Source organism: Sodiomyces alcalophilus (assembly GCF_042370955.1).
Source record: "Sodiomyces alcalophilus JCM 7366 unplaced genomic scaffold ACRALscaffold_1, whole genome shotgun sequence".
Taxonomy (NCBI): Eukaryota; Fungi; Ascomycota; class Sordariomycetes; order Glomerellales; family Plectosphaerellaceae; genus Sodiomyces; species Sodiomyces alcalophilus.
The window spans coordinates 2,698,185-2,719,563 of record NW_027263532.1 but is presented as its reverse complement, the minus strand read 5'-3'; the positions used below and the strand labels follow the sequence as shown (position 1 = coordinate 2,719,563).

General features: G+C 54.4%; 8 protein-coding genes and 1 non-coding gene across 9 annotated transcripts; 4 read left to right on the top strand and 5 right to left on the bottom strand.

Moving 5' to 3' along the window:
- Positions 1-1,406: 1,406 nt before the first annotated feature.
- ACRALDRAFT_1078978 (carbohydrate-binding module family 1 protein) lies at positions 1,407-3,014 on the top strand. Its single transcript, XM_071018843.1, has 4 exons — positions 1,407-1,525; positions 1,595-1,837; positions 2,127-2,420; positions 2,478-3,014. The coding sequence occupies exons 1-4, from the start codon at positions 1,416-1,418 to the stop codon at positions 2,749-2,751; spliced, it is 921 nt and encodes a 306-aa protein (XP_070879233.1). The 5' UTR covers positions 1,407-1,415; the 3' UTR covers positions 2,752-3,014.
- A 356-nt stretch (positions 3,015-3,370) lies between these two features.
- ACRALDRAFT_2094236 (uncharacterized protein) lies at positions 3,371-4,054 on the top strand (the record flags this gene model as incomplete). Its single annotated transcript, XM_071022660.1, has 2 exons — positions 3,371-3,741; positions 3,793-4,054. Coding segments are annotated over 2 exons (633 nt in total), but the record flags the coding sequence as incomplete, so codon positions are not given.
- Positions 4,055-4,488: 434 nt separating this feature from the next.
- Positions 4,489-5,913, bottom strand: ACRALDRAFT_2096211 (uncharacterized protein; the record flags this gene model as incomplete). The annotated part of the gene is made up of 3 exons (XM_071022772.1): positions 4,489-5,045; positions 5,098-5,615; positions 5,693-5,913. 3 exons carry the CDS (start codon positions 5,911-5,913, stop codon positions 4,489-4,491), a joined length of 1,296 nt encoding a protein of 431 aa, XP_070879231.1.
- Positions 5,914-7,816: 1,903 nt separating this feature from the next.
- Positions 7,817-7,908, bottom strand: ACRALDRAFT_t12. The gene has a single exon. It is a non-coding gene; the product is annotated as a tRNA-Pro (tRNA).
- A 76-nt stretch (positions 7,909-7,984) lies between these two features.
- ACRALDRAFT_1059913 (uncharacterized protein) lies at positions 7,985-10,386 on the bottom strand (the record flags this gene model as incomplete). Its single annotated transcript, XM_071016134.1, has 5 exons — positions 7,985-8,024; positions 8,126-9,288; positions 9,365-9,560; positions 9,699-10,128; positions 10,197-10,386. The coding sequence occupies 5 exons, from the start codon at positions 10,384-10,386 to the stop codon at positions 7,985-7,987; spliced, it is 2,019 nt and encodes a 672-aa protein (XP_070879230.1).
- A 936-nt stretch (positions 10,387-11,322) lies between these two features.
- On the top strand, positions 11,323-13,960 carry ACRALDRAFT_1059914 (uncharacterized protein). The gene is made up of 5 exons (XM_071016135.1): positions 11,323-11,694; positions 11,789-12,183; positions 12,266-12,376; positions 12,447-12,619; positions 12,690-13,960. Exons 1-5 carry the CDS (start codon positions 11,568-11,570, stop codon positions 13,789-13,791), a joined length of 1,908 nt encoding a protein of 635 aa, XP_070879229.1. The 5' UTR covers positions 11,323-11,567; the 3' UTR covers positions 13,792-13,960.
- Positions 13,961-14,470: 510 nt separating this feature from the next.
- Positions 14,471-15,669, top strand: ACRALDRAFT_1059917 (uncharacterized protein). Its single transcript, XM_071016136.1, has 2 exons — positions 14,471-15,150; positions 15,265-15,669. Exons 1-2 carry the CDS (start codon positions 15,075-15,077, stop codon positions 15,423-15,425), a joined length of 237 nt encoding a protein of 78 aa, XP_070879228.1. The 5' UTR covers positions 14,471-15,074; the 3' UTR covers positions 15,426-15,669.
- Positions 15,670-15,718: 49 nt separating this feature from the next.
- Positions 15,719-17,893, bottom strand: ACRALDRAFT_1091133 (uncharacterized protein). The gene is made up of 4 exons (XM_071019552.1): positions 17,616-17,893; positions 17,524-17,549; positions 16,943-17,445; positions 15,719-16,855 (listed from the first exon to the last, which is right to left on the bottom strand). The coding sequence occupies exons 1-4, from the start codon at positions 17,863-17,865 to the stop codon at positions 16,309-16,311; spliced, it is 1,326 nt and encodes a 441-aa protein (XP_070879227.1). The 5' UTR covers positions 17,866-17,893; the 3' UTR covers positions 15,719-16,308.
- A 36-nt stretch (positions 17,894-17,929) lies between these two features.
- On the bottom strand, positions 17,930-21,299 carry ACRALDRAFT_205795 (uncharacterized protein; the record flags this gene model as incomplete). The annotated part of the gene is made up of 24 exons (XM_071021821.1): positions 17,930-17,948; positions 17,997-18,159; positions 18,314-18,472; positions 18,543-18,733; positions 18,830-18,917; positions 18,971-18,990; positions 19,048-19,192; positions 19,279-19,331; positions 19,362-19,456; positions 19,508-19,581; positions 19,721-19,751; positions 19,780-19,810; positions 19,876-19,932; positions 19,973-20,027; positions 20,095-20,134; positions 20,169-20,219; positions 20,296-20,473; positions 20,571-20,660; positions 20,691-20,816; positions 20,858-20,877; positions 20,938-20,993; positions 21,094-21,107; positions 21,142-21,192; positions 21,244-21,299. The coding sequence occupies 24 exons, from the start codon at positions 21,297-21,299 to the stop codon at positions 17,930-17,932; spliced, it is 1,863 nt and encodes a 620-aa protein (XP_070879226.1).
- Positions 21,300-21,379: the final 80 nt, after the last annotated feature.

Sequence of the window (21,379 nt, the reverse complement as noted above, 5' to 3'; positions counted from 1 at the left end):
CCTCTAAGAAGGCCAGGAGATGTTTATGCCGACTTGACATCTTGACGAGAGTCGTTGGATGATGTGCAAGATGGAAGGAATTGTCGCCATCACGACCAGAGACGAAATACCCACCGTCCGTTTCTTCTTTTTTTTTCTTTTTTTTTCTCTCTCGCCCTTTTCGTGGTTCCCTATGGACGTCAATTGGAGGAAAACAAAAAAGAATCCGATTTGTCCGTATATGGTTGGATTCCGCATGAGCAGCCATGAACGGAACATGAAGACAAGGAAACATTTCGACATGAATGTGCCACGAGGCAACCAAACACTTGACCTTGAAACTCCATCACAACTTGTGGACGGTCGGACTTTGGATGACGGTATGCCTTCTCTAGATCCTCCCGGTAAATAGCCTGAAAGTAAGCAGGTGGCATAGCATGGTGTACAGTATAACGTGCGGCATTCACGTGGGCCTATGACAGCCCGACTTCACTTGCATTATACGCTCGAATAAGGCGGCTTCGCACTCACATGGGAGGAATGAAAGAGAATTGGTGAGAATGGCGGAGGGCTTGGCCTGGGGGGCCAACTCCGGAGGCTAAGGTCCGACGATCCTGATCAGGTCTTGGGGCAAGCCGGGGGGTGACAACCCGCTCGTCGCAACCATGACCCAAAAGCGATTGTTCCGTGGAGGTACGTTGTATGGGTCTGCCCCAGAAAACGTTGATTCTGATATATCCTCGTGATGCGTATCTACAACGTACTTTTGTACAACAGCGCATTCGTCAGGGTAAAGTCGTCGCACTCCCCTTTGCCCACGGATGCTCGCTCGAGCGTGTGGACCAAGAGCCGGCAGGAAAAGCTGGAGAAAGCGGGGGGAGATCGACCCCCCGTTGTCCCGGCTCCTCATTCGGCCGTCGCGGAGGATTACTGCCAATGAGACGGGTGCAATGGTGCTAGCTGGGTAGCAATATCAAGAGGGGGAACAGGGTCCTTTCGGAGATGGGAATCCCTATTGGGGTCCTTACCTTGGTCCTGTCTTTCTCGATTGGGAACTGTCGAGAGTCGACAGCAATGAGATTTAGCCTAAAAGCCAAGCCTGTCGAGAAGGCCTTTGCTCAAGCGGTGCCTTGCCCAGTGTCCAGTGCCGCATCACCGCCATACCCAAGACGGGAGCCGATAGAGGGACCCGAGCTGCGTCTGAACCTTGGAAGTTGGAACCCATGCCGGGCCAAGGTCCCACAGCTTGGTACGACGCGGGGCGGAGGAGGAGAACCGGGGAAGCCTGTGGGGGTTAGCAGCAATGAATAATAATATATATAAGGGGATAGGACGTCCGAGAAATGAACATAAGAGACCCTGGTTCCCCCCAAGACCGCAAAGTCAAAGGACCAACACCAACACATCTGTCGCCTCTACTCAACACGGTCGTTAAGATGAGGTACACCGGTGTCTCTGCGCTCCTTCTCGTCGCCGGCGGGTTGCTGAGCGGCGTTGCCCTCGGTGCTCCCTCTCTCGAGGAGAGACAGAGCTGCTCGTCCCTCTGGTACGTTTTTTTTTTCTTCGTTCCACCACTCCATCACCCTCTTCGACTTTGACTGACAAACATCGGCAGGGGCCAATGCGCTGGAAACGGCTGGTCGGGCCCTACGTGCTGCGAGTCCGGTAGCACCTGCACGTACCAGAACGACTGGTACAGCCAGTGTCTGCCCGGCTCGTCGCCTCCTCCTCCTCCGCCTCCGCCTCCTCCTCCGACTACTCCTCCTCCCCCTCCCCCTCCCCCTAGCAGCACCACGACGTCCGCAGTGGATGACTGCCCCACGCCGAGACCCCGCGCCAGGCGCAGAGCGCCCTCGGCGTAAGCTTCCGCAGGATATCGGATCCGGATTATTACAGCCGCCGGCTCAGGGCAGCCGAGACCGGAAGCAGGTTGAGGACGCAGGGAAACGCTTGTCAGGATGGATGGAAGTTACATACGGAAGGGTACCTCAAACGGATCGTATTTGTATAGGAAAGTCCCTGTATATAAGTACCTCCACTCAACCCCATCTGGGATGGAGTGGCCAACTGTTCCTAACAGTTCCTTACAATTGACTGGTCCCCTTACGCAACTTCTGCTAGGCTGCTCCCAATCTCACACTCGGGAGCTACGGCGTGCCCTCCTCTCCCGACCGGACTCGGCTATGCATCGCAGAGCCTCTCGGGCCCTTTCACCTTCCACAGCGGCGCCAGGGTCAACTCGGCCGCTATGTTGAGTGCCGCCAGCGCGAGGTGAGCGCGCTCATGCAGCAGTATGAGCTCGGCCACCTCCCTCCCCCGCCCCAGTCGGTGTCCGCCTCGTACTGCGGCAACACACTGTCCATCATCGCCTTGGGCGGCGCCAGCATCCCCGTCCCCAACGGCGCGGCCACCATCACCTTCAACAACAACGAAATTGCCGAGTAGCAAGACGGTTCGTCGCGCGGCCGCGGCAAGTTCTACAACCTGTACGGCAACAGCCACAGCGCCGGCGCCATGACCGCCTGGGCCTGGGCCGTCTCCCGCATCATCGACGCCCTCGGCTCGCTCGACTCGTTCGGCTTCAGCCAGGTCGGCGGCCACCAGCACTGCTCGTTCAACATCGGAAAGCAGGGCACCGAGCTGTCTGCCTTTATCAGCAAGTTCCTGCTCAAGTCGGGCGGTGGCGCCACAGACATCCTGCGCACCGAGCGCAACCATGGCAGCTTCAACCTTGGCGACTTCGCCCCGTGGGCCGTTCCCAACCTCAGCTAGAGGTATGTGGTCATGAAGTTGTGAAGCGGATCGACAGGAGTCCAGGAAGATGAATGGATAACGGCTGGAGAGCGTCAGGATATTTCCTAGGGCGGTTGGAGAGGTTGACTGGGCAGCAACAAGTCATGGCTGGAGAGCTTGAGCTGAAGGCTCGCAGCTTCGACCTGCGAAAGTTTCATATTTCGTACGTAGTACAATTCAACAGTCTCATGGAATTCTTCCAGACTCCGAGTAGGAATAGGACGTAGGTGTTGAGATTCAGGGGAAAAGGTGATGACGAAATCATGTCGCGTATACGGTATTGGGGAGATGAGATTGATGAGTGCGTAATTTTCGCGTCGAGATAAGCCGAGCGTAGTAATCCTTCGGGCCAAGATACGCCGAGTGTAAATTGTACCTTTGTACACAGTTTCATGCGTGTCTATCTATATTCACACGGTGTATTCAACGGTCGCCATACTGGACAAGTCAGTGGAGATACAGTACGTAATCAATTCCATGTGTACCTCCCCAGGCTCCCCTCCAGTACAAAGTCGCATCCACCCCTCTCACAGCTCAAGGAGAGCGTCGTCTTCGCTTCGCCTCTCCTTTCCTACGCCGTACTTTGTCCTTGTCTCTTCGCTCTCCCCTTCCACCGCGACCCTCGACTCTCGACACCATGTCCAAACACCCCGCCCAAGACAGCAGCACGTCCATCCTCCACGATGGCCTCGCGCTCCCCAAACTCATCGTCTTCGACCTAGACTACACGCTCTGGCCCTTCTGGATCGACACCCACGTCTCGCCGCCCCTCAAACCCCACGCCTCCCACACCCGCGCCACCGACCGCCACGGCGAATCCTACGCCTTCTACCCGGACGTCCCCTCCATCCTGGCCACCCTGCCGCGCGCCGCGGGCATCAAGCTCGCCGTCGCCTCGCGCACCCACACCCCGGACCTCGCCCGCGACCTCCTCAAGATGCTCCACATCTCCCCCGCCGCGGCGCTCCCGTCGCCCAGCGGAGAGCAGGCCGAGCCATCGTCGTCGTCGTCGGGGCGCAGCAAGAAGGAGAAGCCGCGGAAGGCCATCGACTTCTTCGACGCCGGGCTCGAGATCTACCCCAGTAGCAAGATCCGACACTTTGAGTCGATCCAGCGCCGCACCGGCATCGCCTACGAGGATATGCTCTTCTTCGACGACGAGAGCCGCAACCGCGACACCGAGGGGCTGGGCGTCACCATGTACCTTATACGCGACGGGACGTCGTGGGTCGAGATTGAGGAGGGGATTGCGGAGTGGAGGCGGCGGAGAGGACATGCGTGAGATGTGAAGAGAGGGGGGAGAGGGTGGAAGAGGAAGGAAAGAGAACAGACGATAAACGTTCCGAACAAAATTCATAGAGCGAAAGATATATATCCTATGGTTATATCTGCTGTGCTTGGCTCAGCACACAACGCAGGGCTTGAAGGGGAAATAGAGGAAGAAGAAAAAAGCGGAGGATTTGCAGCGAAACGGCTTCCCATCTAATTTATGGGTATAAATGGATAGAGAATCATGATGCTGATGACTGAATGCAAGAAATTTCCAACCCAAACACCAACCAGCGCGCCCTCTTGATCCCTCCAATTCGATCGTGCCTCGTGTGCTATAGTATATGACCCCTTATCTCTCCTACGGGGCTCTTTATATCGTGTTCTTCGTTTCCGCGTGTCGTCTAGGTGCGCCAAGTGTTTATGCTCCTCCTCGCTCGCTCACTCTCAGGCCACAGTCGAGGACGGCGCAGCCGCAGTCTCCTGTGCAGCCATCTTCTTCTCGTCTGCCGGCTGGCCGTCCGGAACGGTGTTTTCCGAAACGGACAAGCCCTGAACGCCGTCTGTCAATTCCGCCGTCTTCTCTTCCGTCGTCTGGTCCGCCTCTGTCGCATCTTCGGGCCCCGGCCAGGTCCGCAGCACGGTGCAGATGCGCACGTTCCTCTGCTTGCCGTTTTCGGATCCGAGGCCGATGCCCTCGAGTCTCTTCCCGTCCTCGGTGGGGCGCCATATCATCGGACCGTTCGGGAACGCTGTGTAACCGTTGTCCCACTCGAGGCAGCCGTCCCAATTGGGATCCGTGACGGGGTCCATGCCGAAACCAAAGTCGAGCTCGCCGCCGTACTTTTTGGGGATGTTGCGCGGCTCGATGAAGGCCTCGAGGGTGGGCTTGACTTCGGCTTCGCTGAGGATGAAGATCTTGGAGACGGTGATGGGGTCGAACCAGCGCTTGATCCAGCCCCAGACGGTGGAGAAGAAGGCGGGGGCGCCGATGATGAAGATGCCTATTCGATTTAGAGTCAGGTATAAAGAGAAAAGAAAAAAAAAAGGACATACGGTCTAGAGTCTCGGGATAATGCGCAGTAGCCAGCTGGCTCGCCGCCTGCATATGCCCCTTGAGGTTCCAGAACTGGCGCAGGCTCACGCCGGAAATGTCGACAATGTTGGTGCTCATGGTGATGGGGACGTTGGGCGGATCGCGGTCCTGCAGCTGGGTGCAGAGGGGCATGGCAAAGAGGGTCAGGTTCTCGTACAGCGCGAACAGACGCAGCAGGCCGTTCGGGGTATTGCCGTCGGTCTTGGCGTCGCTAAAGGTCCCGCCCTCCTTGCCCTGCTTCTCGTACTCGCCGACGGCCTTGGAGTCGAGGTGGCGGACCTCGAAGACGTAGAGCGGGATGCCGCGACGGTCGCGCCGGCCGGTCCATTGCGGGTAGAGGCGGCGGGCGGCATCGTAGGCGGCCAGGTCGATGGTTTTGTAGAGGACGTCAATGTCGTTGGCGGCGCGCCAGGCTTCGGTGTCGGCAAACTGGACGGCGGCGTCGGCGGGGAACCAGCGGCGGGCGCGGAGGTAGCGGCTGCGAGGGGAGGGTTAAGAATGTGTACTCTGGTCAAATGGAATGGATGGAACCGGGCATGGGGTGAATGTACGTACAGGAGTAGGGGATCGTCGTGGGAAGGAGGCGGGCCAGGCTTGTAAAGACCGCGCTCGGTCAGGAGCTCCTTGAAGGCGACAAACTGGGACTGTTGGTAATCGTCGAGGTGGCCGCAGTGACCGTGCGGGTAGCCCCCGTCGGCGGTCGTCATGTTGGACGGAACGGGCTGAACGGGCTGCGCAAGGCCGGCGGTGCCATTCGTTCCAGCGTCGGTTGCCATGGCTGGTAGGTGAAATGCGCAAGGACGAAGATGGGGAGCGGAGTGGGCGGAGTCGTCGGAGGAGGAGGAAGAGACCGGGGGGAGGAGGACACCAAGACGCGAGGGAGAGTCAGGTTGAGGTATGCGGGGCCGCGGCGAAGTGGTCAGCAAAAGGAAAACAACACGGATCACAACATGTAAACTACAGTCTTCGACTTGAGTTTCGACGTCTGGTGCAAAGGCGACGATACCGCCACTGGAGAGATTTGTGAAGCAAAGGAAAAAGGAGCAAATGACTGGTGATAAAAGCACGCCGGTGTTTCTGGCCCGGTGGCTTTAATGCCGTTGGTACGGGTACGACGTTCCTGTAATTGCTGGTATTGCAGGTAGAGGTACAGATACAAACGATGGGTCTGGGGAAATACCACGCTGAGCCGGATGATTACAAATTGCTGGCCAATACGAAGTATGTTTGTACTGTACAACGGCTGGGTCATTACTCAGTACCAACACCTGGTCATTAGTCAGTGCAAACATCTGGTGATTACAAACCAACTGTACTGCATGTACATATATGTACACTGGAGTACTATTTATGGCCTCTCCCAGTCTGCTTTTCCGATAACTCCAACCTCCATTTCTACCGTTAAGATCCGAGTTTCAAATAGCGATAATAATAGCGATAATAAGCTGATTAAGGAGAAATATACGATCCTACCTATCAGCCTTCTGGAAGAACCAAGCACCAGCGTCAACTTTCACCACGCCGCTTATACATACGGCAACCGTCACAGGACACACTCCCTCCTTGCACTACGTACAGCACACTCTATAAAACACCGTATTTATTCGTATTATTGAGACAAATGCCGTTATGAGCGTTCTTCTCTTTGGATCCCAACGTCGAAGAATACAACACCATACATACCCGCGTATACGTATTATGCAACCACCTCTCCAAGCTCTCATAGCAAGGCGACGGTATTCATGAGCTGCACGTGGGGTGGCAAAGCTTCGCCCAATATCGAGGCCAATGGTCTCAAGTGAGATGTTCATCACAGTACAGTCTACTAGCAACCAGCAGCCAGCTTAACGCCAATAATAGTCGTAGAGGCACATCATTCATGGATCAGGGCGGTAGGTCCAGGTCGCATTGGATAGCATCTTACTAGCAGACGATTACTTTGTATTATCAAGATATATAATCGCAATACACACCTCTTACCTGTACATATATCTAGACAAAAGTAGGACAGTCTTATTTGTGCTAATCAGTCAATCATTGTACCTTTCTACAACATTTTTTGCCATAGGTCTTCTATTCCTCTAGCCAAGTGACGTTGCTGTCCAAAAGGATCACTAGAGCTCTGTGTCCGCCATACAAACCTCGCCATCGGCGGTGCGAGTCTGTAATGTCTTCTTCGCCGAGGGCCACACGGACTTCTTCACAATCTACCATCAATCGTAAGACGGGCCGTAAACCCACCGCTTCCTCCCGTTCCCCCCGCCCCCCCACCTCCCGACGAAGCCACACTAGGCTTTCGACCACAAGGTCATTTTGCGAATGCCAGGGTGTCATTTCCAGTGAAATCACCATTATCTTGAACTAAAGCTGTAGGGAGTTATAGTGATACAGATACTTCGTAGGCCAATACGCGGGTGCAGCTTAGGCGTCATTAGCCGCCCATGTCTCTTTAAAAAGACAGAGGATGGATCTTCAATATAGGTTCAATGTTGAGAAGAAGTGTTTGGTAAAGAGCACTTGAGGGTTGAGGCATCTACACACCCACAGATATATCCTGTCCGCTCAGCGCCGAGCAGCAAAAAAGAAGTGACCGATGATGATGATATTATTATTTAACGTCTGGGGGGTCTAGCAAAAAGGACGTCCAAGTGGCAGTCCGCCTAATGAGCAAAAAGATTGGGCGCCATCCGGGGATTGAACCCGGGACCTCTCGCAAGCTGTGCTTTTGGGTGTTACCCTAAGCGAGAATCATACCACTAGACCAACAGCGCTGTTTTTGTGTGATTGTGCTGGTCCTGGGGCTGGTCGATCAAGGAACCGACGAGCAGCGGCAAGTCGGCGCTGGGGTCAATCGGCCTTGGATTCAGGGGACAAGTATGCTCCCAATCTGCAGCTCACATCAGTCACTTTCTTTCTTCCTTTCTCCACTCCTCAACGGGAGATCAAGACGGCAGCAGGGAGAAAAAATGAAAGAAAATGAAAACTCACCCGATAATCGCGAAACAAGCACACATCAACGCGCCCTTCAGACCTCCCGCCTTGAGCGAACTGTTCCCGTCATTCAAAATCAAGAGGTTGACCAACAAGACCGATCCAACCAGGGTGGCCATCTCGAAAAAGTTGAAAGTGAGCGCTAGATTCCGATGGAGGATCCAGCCGGCAATGACGGTCAGCGGCGTCACGCACAGGGCAATCTGGATCGACGAGCCGACCGCCACGGCGATGGCCAGCTCGAGCTTGTCCCTGGCCGCGACGGTGACGACGGTGATGTACTCGGCGAGGTTCCCCACGATGGGCAGGATAATAAGCCCGATGACCGGCTCGGAGAGGTGGCCCTGGTGCGTCACGTCGTCGATGGCGCTGACCAGAAACTCGGCGTTCACCGACATGACCATGGACGCCGCGACGAGCACGATGACGGATTTGAGGCGCGCGCCGGTCGGGCGGGGCGCGTGGGCGGACGCGTGCTCGTAGGGGTAGCCCGCGGTGGAAATGTCGGATGTGACGGCGGCGCGGTTGTCGCGGAGGATCTGGAGGGTCGTGGGGCCCGAGCGCATGAGGGCTGTGGCGGAGGAGGACTCGAAGCCCGGGATGGCGCTGCCGGGGCCGAAGAGGTGGGAGGGGCGGGTGATGGAGGACAGGGAGCCGGAGTGGCGGTGGGCGATGCGCAGGGGTGGACGGGTGGAGGATGGCGGGCCGGGGCTGGAGGCGGGGCGGGTAAGATGGGGGCGGTGCAGGTCATCGCGGTCAGCTGTGGCGGGTTGGGAGGATGGGTTGTCGAGGTTTGCTAGTTCGATTTCCTCGGTCGTAGTAGTCTGCGGTTGCGTCTCGCCGTGTGTGGTCGTTTCGGACCAGGGCCTTTGGTTTGCGTTGGCGAAGCGCACGGCGCGCGGGGGTAGGGTGTTGGAGCGGCTTCGGGCTTGGGGTCGCGGTACGGCCGTCGTCCATTGCGGGACGTTCATCTCTTCGTCGGAACCGGGGCGTGGGGAGCCGGGCGCAGGTGGGGGACGTTGGGCGAGCGGACCGGTCCTGAGCTCGTGGATGAAGTAGAGCACGTAGATGAGCAAGATCATGAGGGACGATATCCTGCTCATCTGGAGGATGGCTTCGTCGGCGGCAGCCGAGCGTTCAAAGGTGTAGTCGAAAGCCGTCTGAGGAAAGTTGTGTTAGTCTTAGCTTTAGGTGTCAGGGATCTATAGGCTAAAGGGGTCAATAGGGGCAGCTCACAGGCACGAGGAAGACGAAAAGGGAGACCAAAAGAAGACAGCTGAGAAGTTGGGTGTTGGAAATGTGGCAGGCCGATGAGCCGCCAGTCACAGTGCTGGCCAAAAGAGCCGAGCCGAGGATGAGCAAAAGATTGACGAGGATGGAGCCGAGAATGGAGGCTTGGACGATGCGGATGTGATTGTTGACGAGGGCGACACTGGAAAGTGCACGTGGCGTCAGTAGACGAGGTCCAGGACTGAAGATGGTCAGGTCTTTACTCACACACTGGACAATTGTTAGTGACATGGATCAATGAGACAGAAGGTAAAGCCACGTGCATCCAGTGGCAACTCACAAGATGATCAGTTCGACGAGATTGCCCAAGCTAATGTTGAGCAGCGCACCAATCGTGTCGCCGGCATCATTGGCGATCTGTTCGGTGGCATCGGTGAGCAGAGCCGACAGGGGCACGATAGCAACGACGTTGGTGATGAAGGTGAGGATGGGGCTCGTGCCAAACACGTAGCTGGCGATGCCAATGGGGACGAAGACGAGAAGGGCGTTGACCCATGATGAGAGTAGCAATGCGCGGAAGCCGGTGCCGTGGGACGGAGAGGGGGCCGGCGGGGGAGCGGGAGCGGGAGCGGGTCCGGGGTCCGCCGAGGAGAGTCTCGGATGGTCCCGGTCAGGACCCGCCGCGTCGTCGGATTGTGGTACACGCGTCCAGGTCTGCGGCCGACGCGGGCTCATGGGTAGCCAGGGGTTGAGGGCGCGTTGGACGCCATCTGGTCTGGATCAGAACGGTTGACTTGGTAGGAACAAAAAAAAGAAGAGAAAAAATAAGTGCACTCACCTCGAACACGCGACCGGAGGCGTCCTCCCAGACCGCGAGAAGAATCCCCAGCTACACGAGCATGAAGATGGGCTTGGGTGTGATGGGGTAGTAGGTCGCTGTTGGGAACGTCGTCATCCTCGTCGCTGGCAGAATCGGCTACGCCTTGGAAGGGGATAACCTTGGGGCGACTGGCAGAAGCAATATCCATCAATAGAGGGCGGGCGATAGGCGCGCCGGCGTGTGAATGAGACGCGGGCGGCTAGAAGGAGGGGAATGGGTTTTGAAAGGACTAGGGAGAGAAGGGGAGAATGGGAGGACGGGGGGAACGAACGAGAGGAAGGGCGGCGAAAAGGAGTGCACAGAGAGTGAAGCTACCCCCTTTTTTTTTTTTTTTTCCTCTTTTTTTTCCCCCGTACATCATTGGAAACCGTTGGCATTTCATTGCTTCATCTAACGTCGACCCGGACCACTCGGCTCGATCCCGCTTGCTTGTCTGATTTGCTGCTATTTCCATCTCATTTCAGAAGGGCCTGGACTGTTCTCACGATACGCACAGATGGTCACTGATAAGAAAGATCAGCGGTGATCTCTTGGGAAGTGGGAGATCAACCTACCTAGCAGATTACATAAGGTACTTACGTTACAAGGAACTGTTAGACTCGATCGGTTGAGTGAGGTACTTGTACACAGGGACTTTCCCATACAAATACGATCCGTTTGAGGTACCCTTGCTCATGTAACTTCAATCCATCCTGACAAACATTTCCTGCGTCCTCACCGACGTTTTCCGGGAGAAATCCGTCATCGCTGCCCTGGGCCGGCGGCTGTGATGATCCGATCCGGACTGTGCCGTTCCGATGCTTGCACTTGCTTTCCTTCAATGTTCACTTGTTTCAACTTGTCTTGGGCTGCACATTTTAATACGTCTCACCCACACTCCAACTCGCTTTTATATTCAATTCGAAATGTCCAGTTCTTGTTGAGATGAGAGTCCATCGATGACCGTGAAGGCGACACGGTCCCTTTTTTTATGACTTTTCAAACGACAAAGACGACACTCAGGCAGATACAGATACATTACATATGTATGCCATCTTGGGCATGCGACCTAGAAGATACAATAGATACATTCAACCCCAAAATACCGTTTGCGTCAATTCAATGTTCACTAGCTGCGAGTCAAAACCCTCCCCTTTGCGACAATGCCCTTCGATTCATTCATACCAAGTATTGTCATCTCACCACATCAACCTTCGACCTGCAATGCTCTTCTTCACCGTCGGGGAAGCTCATCTCGTGGCGATATCCCCCCTCCTTGAGGCAAACGTCGTGGTGCTGTTAACCTGAGCATACGAGGCACAGCTGCACATCCCCCGAGCCACAGTCGCCATGGCGTCCCTCCAACATGATCGCCTCCCGCAGCCCGAACCGAGCATCAACACACCGCAGCCTACCCCGCCGCCCCCGGATCACCATGAAACCGCCGAGGGGTTGTCTTATGACGATCCCTCGCCAGGCATGTTCTCCTCCCGGTCCGCTCCCTCCACTCAGTTCCCGGCCAATTCGCATTCGCTATCCAAACATGCCCAGAGATCTAATCGGAAACATAGAGCGGCGGCGGGAATCCCAACATGACAAGACGGGTGAACATGGAGGGAGACCAATCCAAAAAGTCAACGACGATGACAATGGTGACAACGACGACACTGGAACGGCTGGCCATCAATTCCAGGGCCTGGCCGCAACGAGAAAATCGCGAAAGACAGCCTATTTAAAGCTCCTGGCCCAGTGGGCTACCAGCCTCGTCTTCGTTATCGCCGTATACGCCGTCCTGGTCGGCTATTCGAACAAGTCGGTCGTGACAAAGACTCAGAAGCGGCAGTTCAACGCCGTCATCACCGGATTGCTTATAGCACTAGGTCTTTCCACCGCGAGCCTCTTGACAGATGTGGCCATGGATTTGAGATGGTGGATCCTCAGTCGGCGGCCCAGGTCGCGGCGAAAGGTGAGCTGCCCACCGAGTATACGTTATCTGACCGACATGGGACTTTATCGGGTCCGGTCCCACGCGTTGACGACTGCCACAGGTGGAAGATATTCTACAGGCTCATAGCGTGAGGCGGGTTATCATGCTGTCGGCTCGTTCAAGCCGCGCTTCCATACACATCGTTGTGGCTTCTTGGGTCATCCTCATCATTGTAAGATGCCCTGGATGCCCCAGTCATCATGAAAACTTGCAAATTCGGTTCGATGCTCACCCTTCACAAGGCCTCCCAAGTCGGCTTCGCTTCGGTCAACCTATGCTATACGTTCGAGACCTCCGAGTCGAGCGCATTGCTCTCTCCCGGCAACGTTTCCATTGCCAACGTGTCAGATATTCAGACCACCAAGGTTGTCAAGTCGTCTACCTCGCAAAGAGCACAGCAATATACGGCTCACAGGTAGGAAAGACGACCCGGTCGCTACACTCGAAAAGATCGACTCGTAGGAAAACCCACTGACGGGCGCCAGCTTCGGAACCATCTCCCTCGCATTCCACACCGGGTCAACCGACGACAAGCCCACGCCCGGTGACCTGTGGTACTCGGACGACCCTCTCGTGTTCTGTGGTGCCAGCTACTGCCAGTACATCTTCCACGAGACGAACCCAAAAAGCCTAGACAACCCCGACGCGGTGCCCATCACCATCGCCACGAACCGCATCGTCAACGCCACCACGACGTGCGAGAGCTGGCCTGTCGTGGCCGGCGGGAGCGGCGCAGAAACCAACATCACCATTCTCCTCCCCTCGGACGAACTGCGGACCATTTCCCTCCCTGTACAAGGCGGACCCGACCAGACGACCTTTCTCACCGACATGGGCGACGATTGCGGGCGCGGGTGTGGAACCGTCACCGCCTTTGAAGCATCCAACACGTCCCCCTGGTTCTACCGCTGCAATACGACCATCGGCACCGTGGCGAACGCGACCCGCCGCGAGCACCACGTGGGAGAGAACCTTGCGCGCATGGCATCGGTCGCCATCGCCTTGCAGGGCTACACGACGGCGTCGCCGCCCGTCGACTACGCTCCGCGCGTCCAATCCGTCCTATTCCCGTCCCAGTCGACCTTTGGGGTGCCCCTGAACGGCTCCGCACCGGGCATGGCCTTCTTGTTATCCCGGTTCGCCATCGGCGTCGTGGCCGTCGCGGCAGAGACCAACGACATGATCGTGGTGCCGGGGCGCGTACCGACTGTAGGGCTGAAGCTGCATGTCGAGCATTGGAAGTATATCCACGTCATTTTACTTCTCGCTGCCGGCTTGCAGCTGCTTCTGGGGTTGGGGGCCGAGTGGCTTGCGAATAAGGTGGTCATCCCGCGGGGAGGTCCTGTCGCCGAAGCGCAGGTCGTCCGGGCCATGGTGGCGCGGCCTACTTTGGTCGGGAGATGCGATGGCGCCGGTGGGAAGGGCAGCAACGGCAAGTCTGTCTGGATATATCGGGATGTGCATGTGGAAAATGGCGTATATGATCTCTACATGGAGGAGAGGGTAGTACAACATGGGAAGCTCGCAGCAGTTGAGGAGAAACAGGAAGCTCAACCTCTGCCGGGGCGATATGGAGGAGCCATTTAGGAGGTGGTGGAATAAAGATCAATGAAGATCAATTACACCTCTGCAAGGATTAAGAAGGTTAGTTTGTGAATTCGCCCCACGTCTCAATCGCTCATTGGATTATGCTGCCGATCGGTATCTTCCCATACATTTTTATATAGAGAGGTACAAAGGGTTATGCCGATTTGAGACCGACGTTTAATCAGGTAAGTGATATCTAAAGCCATTGAAGCTATCACCACTCTGCCTACCCCAATACCATAACTGTAATTACTTATAACTTTACCAGTTATTCTATAATCCGTATCTTTAAGATATCAACGGATTTATCAGAATAACAGCTAAAAAATACCTTTATTTCACGACCTGCCTCCCCTACGCGTGCCTAGAGTCCTTAAGTGGGATATCGGGATACTGATTATTGACGATACTGATAGTGTTGAGTGGAGGAGATGATTTTTTTGAATAAGTAGAGGTACTTTGTTATACTCCTATTCTACGTATATAAATAGGTACATATACTTATAAACGTATTTGTGGGCCCTAGCCAGTCATATTTGATTGTATACACGCTAACCTTCTTAATCCTTGCAGAGGTGTAATATGAGACATGAAAACGAGGATCCATCTCGACTGGACTCACGTTCAGCCATTTTGCCGACAGCTTTGTCACGAATCCTCATACATCCACATCTCAGTTGAACCATCCCACTATAAACATACAGCCAAAATCATTCAACCAAGATGCCAATATATTAGGTTACGTTCTACTGTATCATCTATTGAAGAGACATGGACCAATAATGACATTAACCAGCATCCCAATAACGTTTGTCTATGAGCTACTCTGACGGTACAATGATGCAACAAACACTGATCATCACCTCCGGTGTCACCATGGCGTGACCACAGCCAACCACAAGGTCTCCAACTCCCATCGCCACCCTGCCATACGATCACCGGGGTAAAGCCAAACAATGGAGAGGGGAATGAGTCCAGTTAAACGTCGCCGATGGAAGATCGGCCCATCATGTTGATGAGACGCTGACCACTGACCACAGGTCTTGTGCCACGAACAAACATACGGCCTACCCTGTAAAAGGACGTCGCTCCCATGAATGCATTGCTTTGCTGTGCAGGTCTTTTACACCAGAAAGCTCCCCAATCGACATCCCCATTAACAGCACGCTTCATCAACCCTCTCAACTCCAAGAGACCTTCAGGGACCAAAAGTCGACCTCCATATCATCTGGATTGATACCACAGCCATCTCATCGAACAACTCGACTTTGCACTCCATCATCATGTCCACCGCCGCAGAAAGAGCAAAAGCCAAGTATCAGGCTGTCCTCGACAACCCAGGGAGGAGGGACAGCTCAGGTACGTTGAGAAGCTCGAACCCATGGTCAACAAAACAAGACAGAATAGAATAGATAAACAAAAAGAAAAAGAGCTGAAATCATCGTGCCATGTGCTCGCTGACAACCTGCGCAGGGATGAAGAATCGAGTGGCCACGACACGACAACCTTCGACCGGCGATGGCGGCATGGCCAACCGAATCGACCGCCGCCCAAGTCACGCCAGCCAGAATGCAAAGCAACACGACCGCTTCAGGGATACCGTCAAACGCTGGTTCTCGGGCCCGGCGTATTGAATGGGAGCGACCGGCATGGTCGCATCGTGCGAGGGAATTGTTTCAACAAGTCACGTCGGGCGGAGACGGTTGTCGGCATTTCTGCGTGGGATTGAGCAGTCTTCGGGGAAGCATTTGTATTGTGTAGTGTTTTGTACGAGAAGGGTCATTGCAATGGCCTAGTCCAAAGACTGTCAGCTCGAAAGCTATGATTGCTGGGGACATGAATCTTCGCTGCCTCGATTTTATGTATCTCCAAATAATCAAATAAAATAATAGGAATAAAATAAAAAACAAGAAAACAAAAAAAACAAGGTTCTAAAATGAAGTACATAGTAAAAACTGCCGTGGCTACGCACTGTGATGTAAAGCCCCACCTTTTCTCCACACTGTAACGCTGCAGGTTTACGTTATGCCTAGCCCCACTCCGATCACAACCCCCCGCACACCGCGCACATGTCCTCGGGTTTGCAATTTTCCCCTTTCGTTTCTAGCCCGGTCTGGAATCAGCCCCGACAACGCCCCCAATGCGCCAATGCACCGCATCGACCCTCTCAGCTACCATTGTGCCTAGCCCTGTACCTAGGTAATTCATTTTCGGTTCCTGCTACGACTTTTGTACACAAGGAGGAAATAATTCCGCTCACTGATCAGCCATGCAACGACCAGGAGACTGCATGTGGACCATGCAGGTGGCTGCTTGTGCAGAACCTCCAATACCCCTTTCCCAAAGCAGGATGCCGTCCGCATGACTGTGATTGAACAGTTGGTGACATTCTTCGCCTCTCGCAACAATCTTCAGTCTCTTCCCGACTGAGTATATCGAAAAAAAAAAGAAGAAGTGAGGGAGACAGAGAGAGAGATGGGGGGGGAGAGGTACAGTAAATATTACAGGGGTAGCCTATTATAAGCTTCCCCGGCTGCGATCAGCCGTCGAGTACACCCTGGGCCCCAGATCCTGATAATCCGTCGACAAATTCCCCTGGTTGTCTTCCCCCTTGGCCGAGTTCTTGTCGTCATACACGATATCGACGTCGGTGGTGCGCACAATGCCGGTGTACCGCATGATTTCCTCCTCGCTGGTCGTCGGGGAGCTGCCGGCCACGGTAGACCGGCCGCCCCCCTTTATGCTCCTCATCTGGTACGTTGAGTGGCCGTTGCTCTGGAGGTGGCTGGCGAGGTGGCCCGATTTCACCTTGGACTGGTTTCTGTCTCCCGTGCCTCCCTGATATCCGTACCCGGGCTGCTGCGACGTCTTGAGCGAGGCGAAGAAGCGGGGGAACCACTTGACGAAGAGGCCGCGCAGGGCCGGCGCCGAGGCGGCGATGATGGCCAGGTTCGTCTCGACGGCCGAGTAGGTGAAGCGGATGTCGTACATCGGGTCAGGGCCCATCGGGTAATACGAAGTCTCGACCATCCAGACGAGACGCAAGATACTCACGATGGTGACGCTGATCAACAGGGGCTCGAGTCAGCGGGCTATTTGGAAAGAGAGAGAGAAAAAAAAAAAAAAAGAAAAAAGCAGAGGCACGACTTACATGCCACCAAGCGCAAAGACGGCAAGGAGTGCAATCTTCACCCTCCTGGCCATCTTTAACCCCAGGAAGATGTAGAACGGAAGAGCCAACACGAGAAGGTCGGTGAAGACGTTGAGGGACGACGTGGCGACATAGAAAGCGCCCATGTCGATACATGTGCCGTTCGGGTCAGCGTCGGGCCCGACCCTTTCCCAGAAATGGTCGATGGGTTTGCATTGGAAGATGACGGTGATGAAGATGGCCACCATGAGCGACAGGTTGAAGGCGTTCACGCCGTGGATGGCCCAGCGGATGCGGCGCTGCTGGCCGCCGAGGCGCAGCAGGAAGAACAGAATCGACGTCTTGACGAGGGCGAGGATGGGGTTGTAGAGGATCTGGATGACAAAATTCCACCTCTGGCCTTCCCTGGGATCGGCCTGGGGGGGGATATCCCATATATGGATACCGATAAAGGCCTTGCGCATGGCGACGTAGGAGGCGCCCGTTTCAGCGATGGAGAAGGCCTGCAGCAAAAGAAGAGCACGTACGTCAGTCATTGCGTCGAACTGGGAGCCGCGATTTTTCCTGTGGGAGGAGCTTACCATGGCCAAAACGATGAAAAAGTCGTCTAAGATGAAGTCAGCCATCGATTTCACCATCTCATCTACGATTTGCTCACTGGCGATTCACGTACCCCATCCAGGTTGCTTCATTTTTGCCCGTACGTAGATCCGCATGGCGACGGCGATCAGGGCGAGCGACGGGAAGAAGAAGAGGATGAAAAAGCCGACATGCTGAAGCGGCGAGTAGGGATACTCGTAATCGTCGCTGTATTCCGGAAACTCGGCCGGAGGGGCAAGCGAATCCGTGAGGTCAAACAGAGTGTCACCGTCTGGTGCTCGGGCGAGGAGGGCCCTGGCGGCAGCCTCGATTGCCTGGGCCATGGTGGGCGAGATTAACGAACCAAAGACGACAAAAAAAAACAAGTAAGAAGTAAAAAGTAAAAAATCAGGGCTCCGGCTTCATGCTGAGGTGACGCTGTGCTCCTCTTTTTTTCCCCGACGCTTCTCTGGACTTCTCAAACGCTGGGCCCGTTGTCGAGGTGAGGGCGAGAAGACAACCGAAGTTGAGCTGATGGTAGTGAGAGAGGGAGAGGAGGAGGGGGGGGGGGGGGAGACAACGACTTGGACAAAAAAGAGTGGAGGGGAGGGAGAGAACCAGGACACCGGGAATCGAGCCTTTCAAATATGGGTCGATGTCGGTACAAAAAGCATTTGAATATCAACACCAAGAGACGCAAAGGAGAAAGAGGTGTAATAGTGCGTACCGGTATAGTTAAAAGAGTTTCTTGCTAACCGGAACGTCTCCGCCACTCTAGACTGCCGGTCAGACATAGAGGGGCGCCAATCGTCACGTACCGTTGGGCGCCTCGCGTCTCCCATACAGCTCCGAGCCTACGGGTACCCCAATGGGTTCTGGATGTGGCGTCAAATGACGAAGCGAGTGAAGCAGTACCCCAATGATATCGCATCAGTTGCGAGCGCCGCCGCACTAGAGTAACACCGTATCGCCCCTAGGCATATGCCGAGACGAGTAGCGTGTACGCTATGTGGATTTCCACGAGGCTCCCCGGTTGGGCTATCTGGAGCGAGGGGGATCAGACCCCCCCTTTCGCTTCTTGTGTACGTTGTAATTATGGTGAGTGGTGAGCGTAGGCTGTGGCTGAACGGGATCAGCGCATCGTCAAAGACCTTGGAAATACCGCCCGCCGCTTCTCCGGGCCTTGCCGCGTTCGTCCGTTCGCAGAATGGGCTGAGGCATACATACGAAGTAGCTAGGTGCGAGGTAAGTAGGTAGGTAGTTGTTCAATTGAGGGGAGGACTGCACGGAGGCGTCATCTAGGTGCACAAAGGGACCAGATGGAGGAAAGCATGACAAAAACATTGGCATGTGGCTTCGTTTACGGTGAAAATGAGAGGCTCGAGCTGAGGTTCACCTGGGGTAGCCTGGGTAAGTATAATAGAACCGTCTTATTACTATATTATGGACCCTCCAGTCTGCATAGCAAACTTGTAGCTCACGATGTGTATATACGAAGTAGTCGATAATAAGATTGTGGTAGTCACGATGAGGATATGGTGTAGTGTATTACTATACGTTGTATTCCGCCCTCGAGCGAGCTCTGCGAAGAGGATGCATGTGATTGAGGAGGCGAAAGTGGGGCGAAATCATGGACGAAAACGGAAATGGGTACAACGTACAGCGCATGTACTTTCAAAGTATATGTACAGAAAACCAGTAATAAAGACAGAAAGACGAATCAACGCAGTGGCGGCACCCAGTTATGTACTAGATACCTTGTATGTACGAGTAAATGTCGACCGAGTCGAGACCCGTTGAACGATCAAATCTGCAGCCAACCATTGGACGCCCCTTGGACCGACAGTTTGGTTGGGGCGTCGGCGAACCCCAAATATGGAACCAAGGCGATTTAGGACACCGGTCATGTACTTCGTAGTGTACTTTGTAGGCGCACTGGATTCACGATACAGCTGCCAGACCGAGCTGAAACCGGAGAGGAAAGACAAACTGAACTTGTAAGCGACTGGCACCCAGGTGGTCGCATTCTTCAAGGTGCTCGTACATATATACGTTGTCCTCTCATGCAAGTTCAAGGGCATGCAGGAATTAAACAGAGAGCAGAGTCCGAAATTTATCTCCTAATTCGTAGCGTGATCCGTGGTCTCTCGTCTCCTGAGCTAGAGCTAACCAAACATCTAGACTCGGCTATTATTGCACCATACAATGAAAAGCCCTGGGTGGGAACGCTCTAGTGCAGTTCGCCAACTATCACCAACCAAGCCGAGGTCGCCATCTTTGACCCGCAGACTACATAGTGAAGATATTTTTTTAGCTTGCTCTTCTTATAGGTTATTAGGACTGCGCTATTTGACGCGATACCAGCCACACGACGACGGTTACCGACCCAATGCATCGGGTTTCTTCTTGATCTACCCACGTGTGGCCATTGTCTGGTTATCATCATGCTACCCCGGATTGTTCATCGACTGCTGATGTTTATGACAGAATTTGTCGTTCCTCATCTCTGCAGATTACAATGTACAGCGTATGTACATACAACGTACCTATACAACGAAGTGAGCGGCTGCAACGGACTTTGTTAATACAACGTAGGGGCTGGGCGGACGTCGCCTTGGTTTCTTTGATGCATTACCGATCTCTGTACAGCGTAATGCAGACATGGATCACCCTGTGGCATGATACAGCGGTCCAGGGCCTAGCAGCGACAGTTTGCGACGGCGTGCAGGTCAAAGCGGCGCCGTAGCGTGGCATTTAGGGGCCCATGCACTCACCGCAACCTGCAGAGGCATGGGTAAGTGGCACCTCTTGGCACGGCGCCCCATATGCGATAATGAATGTCTCCTAGTGCCAGGGGCCAGGGGAAGAGCCAGGATGTGATGTACAACGTACGTTGTATTGGAGCTGGAATGCTGGACCAAGCATGCCTTGGTGTTTTCCCAGCACAACGCCCTAGCAGATAGGGTGTATGTGCGGATATTCGTACAAACTAGCGACAGTAGAGTCGAGTTGTATTGTACGTAATTAAACTAGGAGAGAGAAAGCCGACGCTTCGGGGCAATCGCCTCTATGAATGATGTTTCCGACGCTATCTTCGCGGGATGCTCCGCTGGCACGGATAACACGGAAAGGCGGATAACTATGTTGTTTGTGAGACCAGGAGCGAGACAGCCCTTGCATCAATGGAGTCAAGTATGGCGACGAGAAGACGTCGAGGGGCAAAAGAGACGATCCCCAGACAAAGAGCAAGCAAAGGGTGGCAAAGGCGCAGTGCGGAATTGTCCCAACATGAAGGCTGCAGGCACAAGCACTGATTATAGTAGGCATGCAGCCCACATTCCACGCGACTTTACAAACTAATCAGCACGGAATTCTCCTAGTTTGTTTATGAGTCTCCATAGAAGCTAACTCTTTACAGCACGCCTGAGCTTCAACCTCGCCCTTGGTCCCTTTGGTCTCCCAATGGCACCCACTGGCATGCATACGTTGTACAAAATACAGCCGACTGACGTATAGTCCGTACAAAGTAAGAAACATGGAAGAAACATCGAATAGTGCCGAATAGCACATACCAATATCGATACTACTATGAGTGGTTGCATGTATGGGTTGCTTGGCACTAGGGAGGCCAAATATAGCCCCCACTGCGACCCCCTTTTCCTCCATAGCCCCTATTTTCCAGGGGCACATCCAGGGTAAAGGTCATACAACGTACACAACACATTAACCGAAGAAGTTTCAATGCAGAAACAAAATAGGTATTGTATTGAGGTCTCATTGTATTTTATCACATTCCTGTACTTCATATGTAATCAGCCATAAATGACATGTCGGCAAAATGGACACATAACCCTGCCA

What these genes read in the sequence shown, in the direction of transcription:
- ACRALDRAFT_1078978 (XM_071018843.1), top strand. Translation starts at nt 1,416, where the DNA reads ATGAGGTACACCGGTGTCTCTGCGCTCCTTCTCGTCGCCGGCGGGTTG. An exon ending in AGGCGCAGAGCGCCCTCGGC is followed by an intron (nt 1,838 to 2,126) that starts GTAAGCTTCCGC and finishes CACACTCGGGAG; the next exon opens with CTACGGCGTGCCCTCCTCTC. An exon ending in AACAACAACGAAATTGCCGA is followed by an intron (nt 2,421 to 2,477) that starts GTAGCAAGACGG and finishes GTACGGCAACAG; the next exon opens with CCACAGCGCCGGCGCCATGA.
- ACRALDRAFT_1059914 (XM_071016135.1), top strand. Translation starts at nt 11,568, where the DNA reads ATGGCGTCCCTCCAACATGATCGCCTCCCGCAGCCCGAACCGAGCATC. An exon ending in GGCCCAGGTCGCGGCGAAAG is followed by an intron (nt 12,184 to 12,265) that starts GTGAGCTGCCCA and finishes CGACTGCCACAG; the next exon opens with GTGGAAGATATTCTACAGGC. An exon ending in CAGCAATATACGGCTCACAG is followed by an intron (nt 12,620 to 12,689) that starts GTAGGAAAGACG and finishes GACGGGCGCCAG; the next exon opens with CTTCGGAACCATCTCCCTCG.
- ACRALDRAFT_1059917 (XM_071016136.1), top strand. Translation starts at nt 15,075, where the DNA reads ATGTCCACCGCCGCAGAAAGAGCAAAAGCCAAGTATCAGGCTGTCCTC. An exon ending in AGGGAGGAGGGACAGCTCAG is followed by an intron (nt 15,151 to 15,264) that starts GTACGTTGAGAA and finishes CAACCTGCGCAG; the next exon opens with GGATGAAGAATCGAGTGGCC.
- ACRALDRAFT_1091133 (XM_071019552.1), bottom strand. Translation starts at nt 17,865, where the DNA reads ATGGCCCAGGCAATCGAGGCTGCCGCCAGGGCCCTCCTCGCCCGAGCA. An exon ending in AATGAAGCAACCTGGATGGG is followed by an intron (nt 17,550 to 17,615) that starts GTACGTGAATCG and finishes ACTTCATCTTAG; the next exon opens with ACGACTTTTTCATCGTTTTG. An exon ending in TTTTCATCGTTTTGGCCATG is followed by an intron (nt 17,446 to 17,523) that starts GTAAGCTCCTCC and finishes CTTTTGCTGCAG; the next exon opens with GCCTTCTCCATCGCTGAAAC.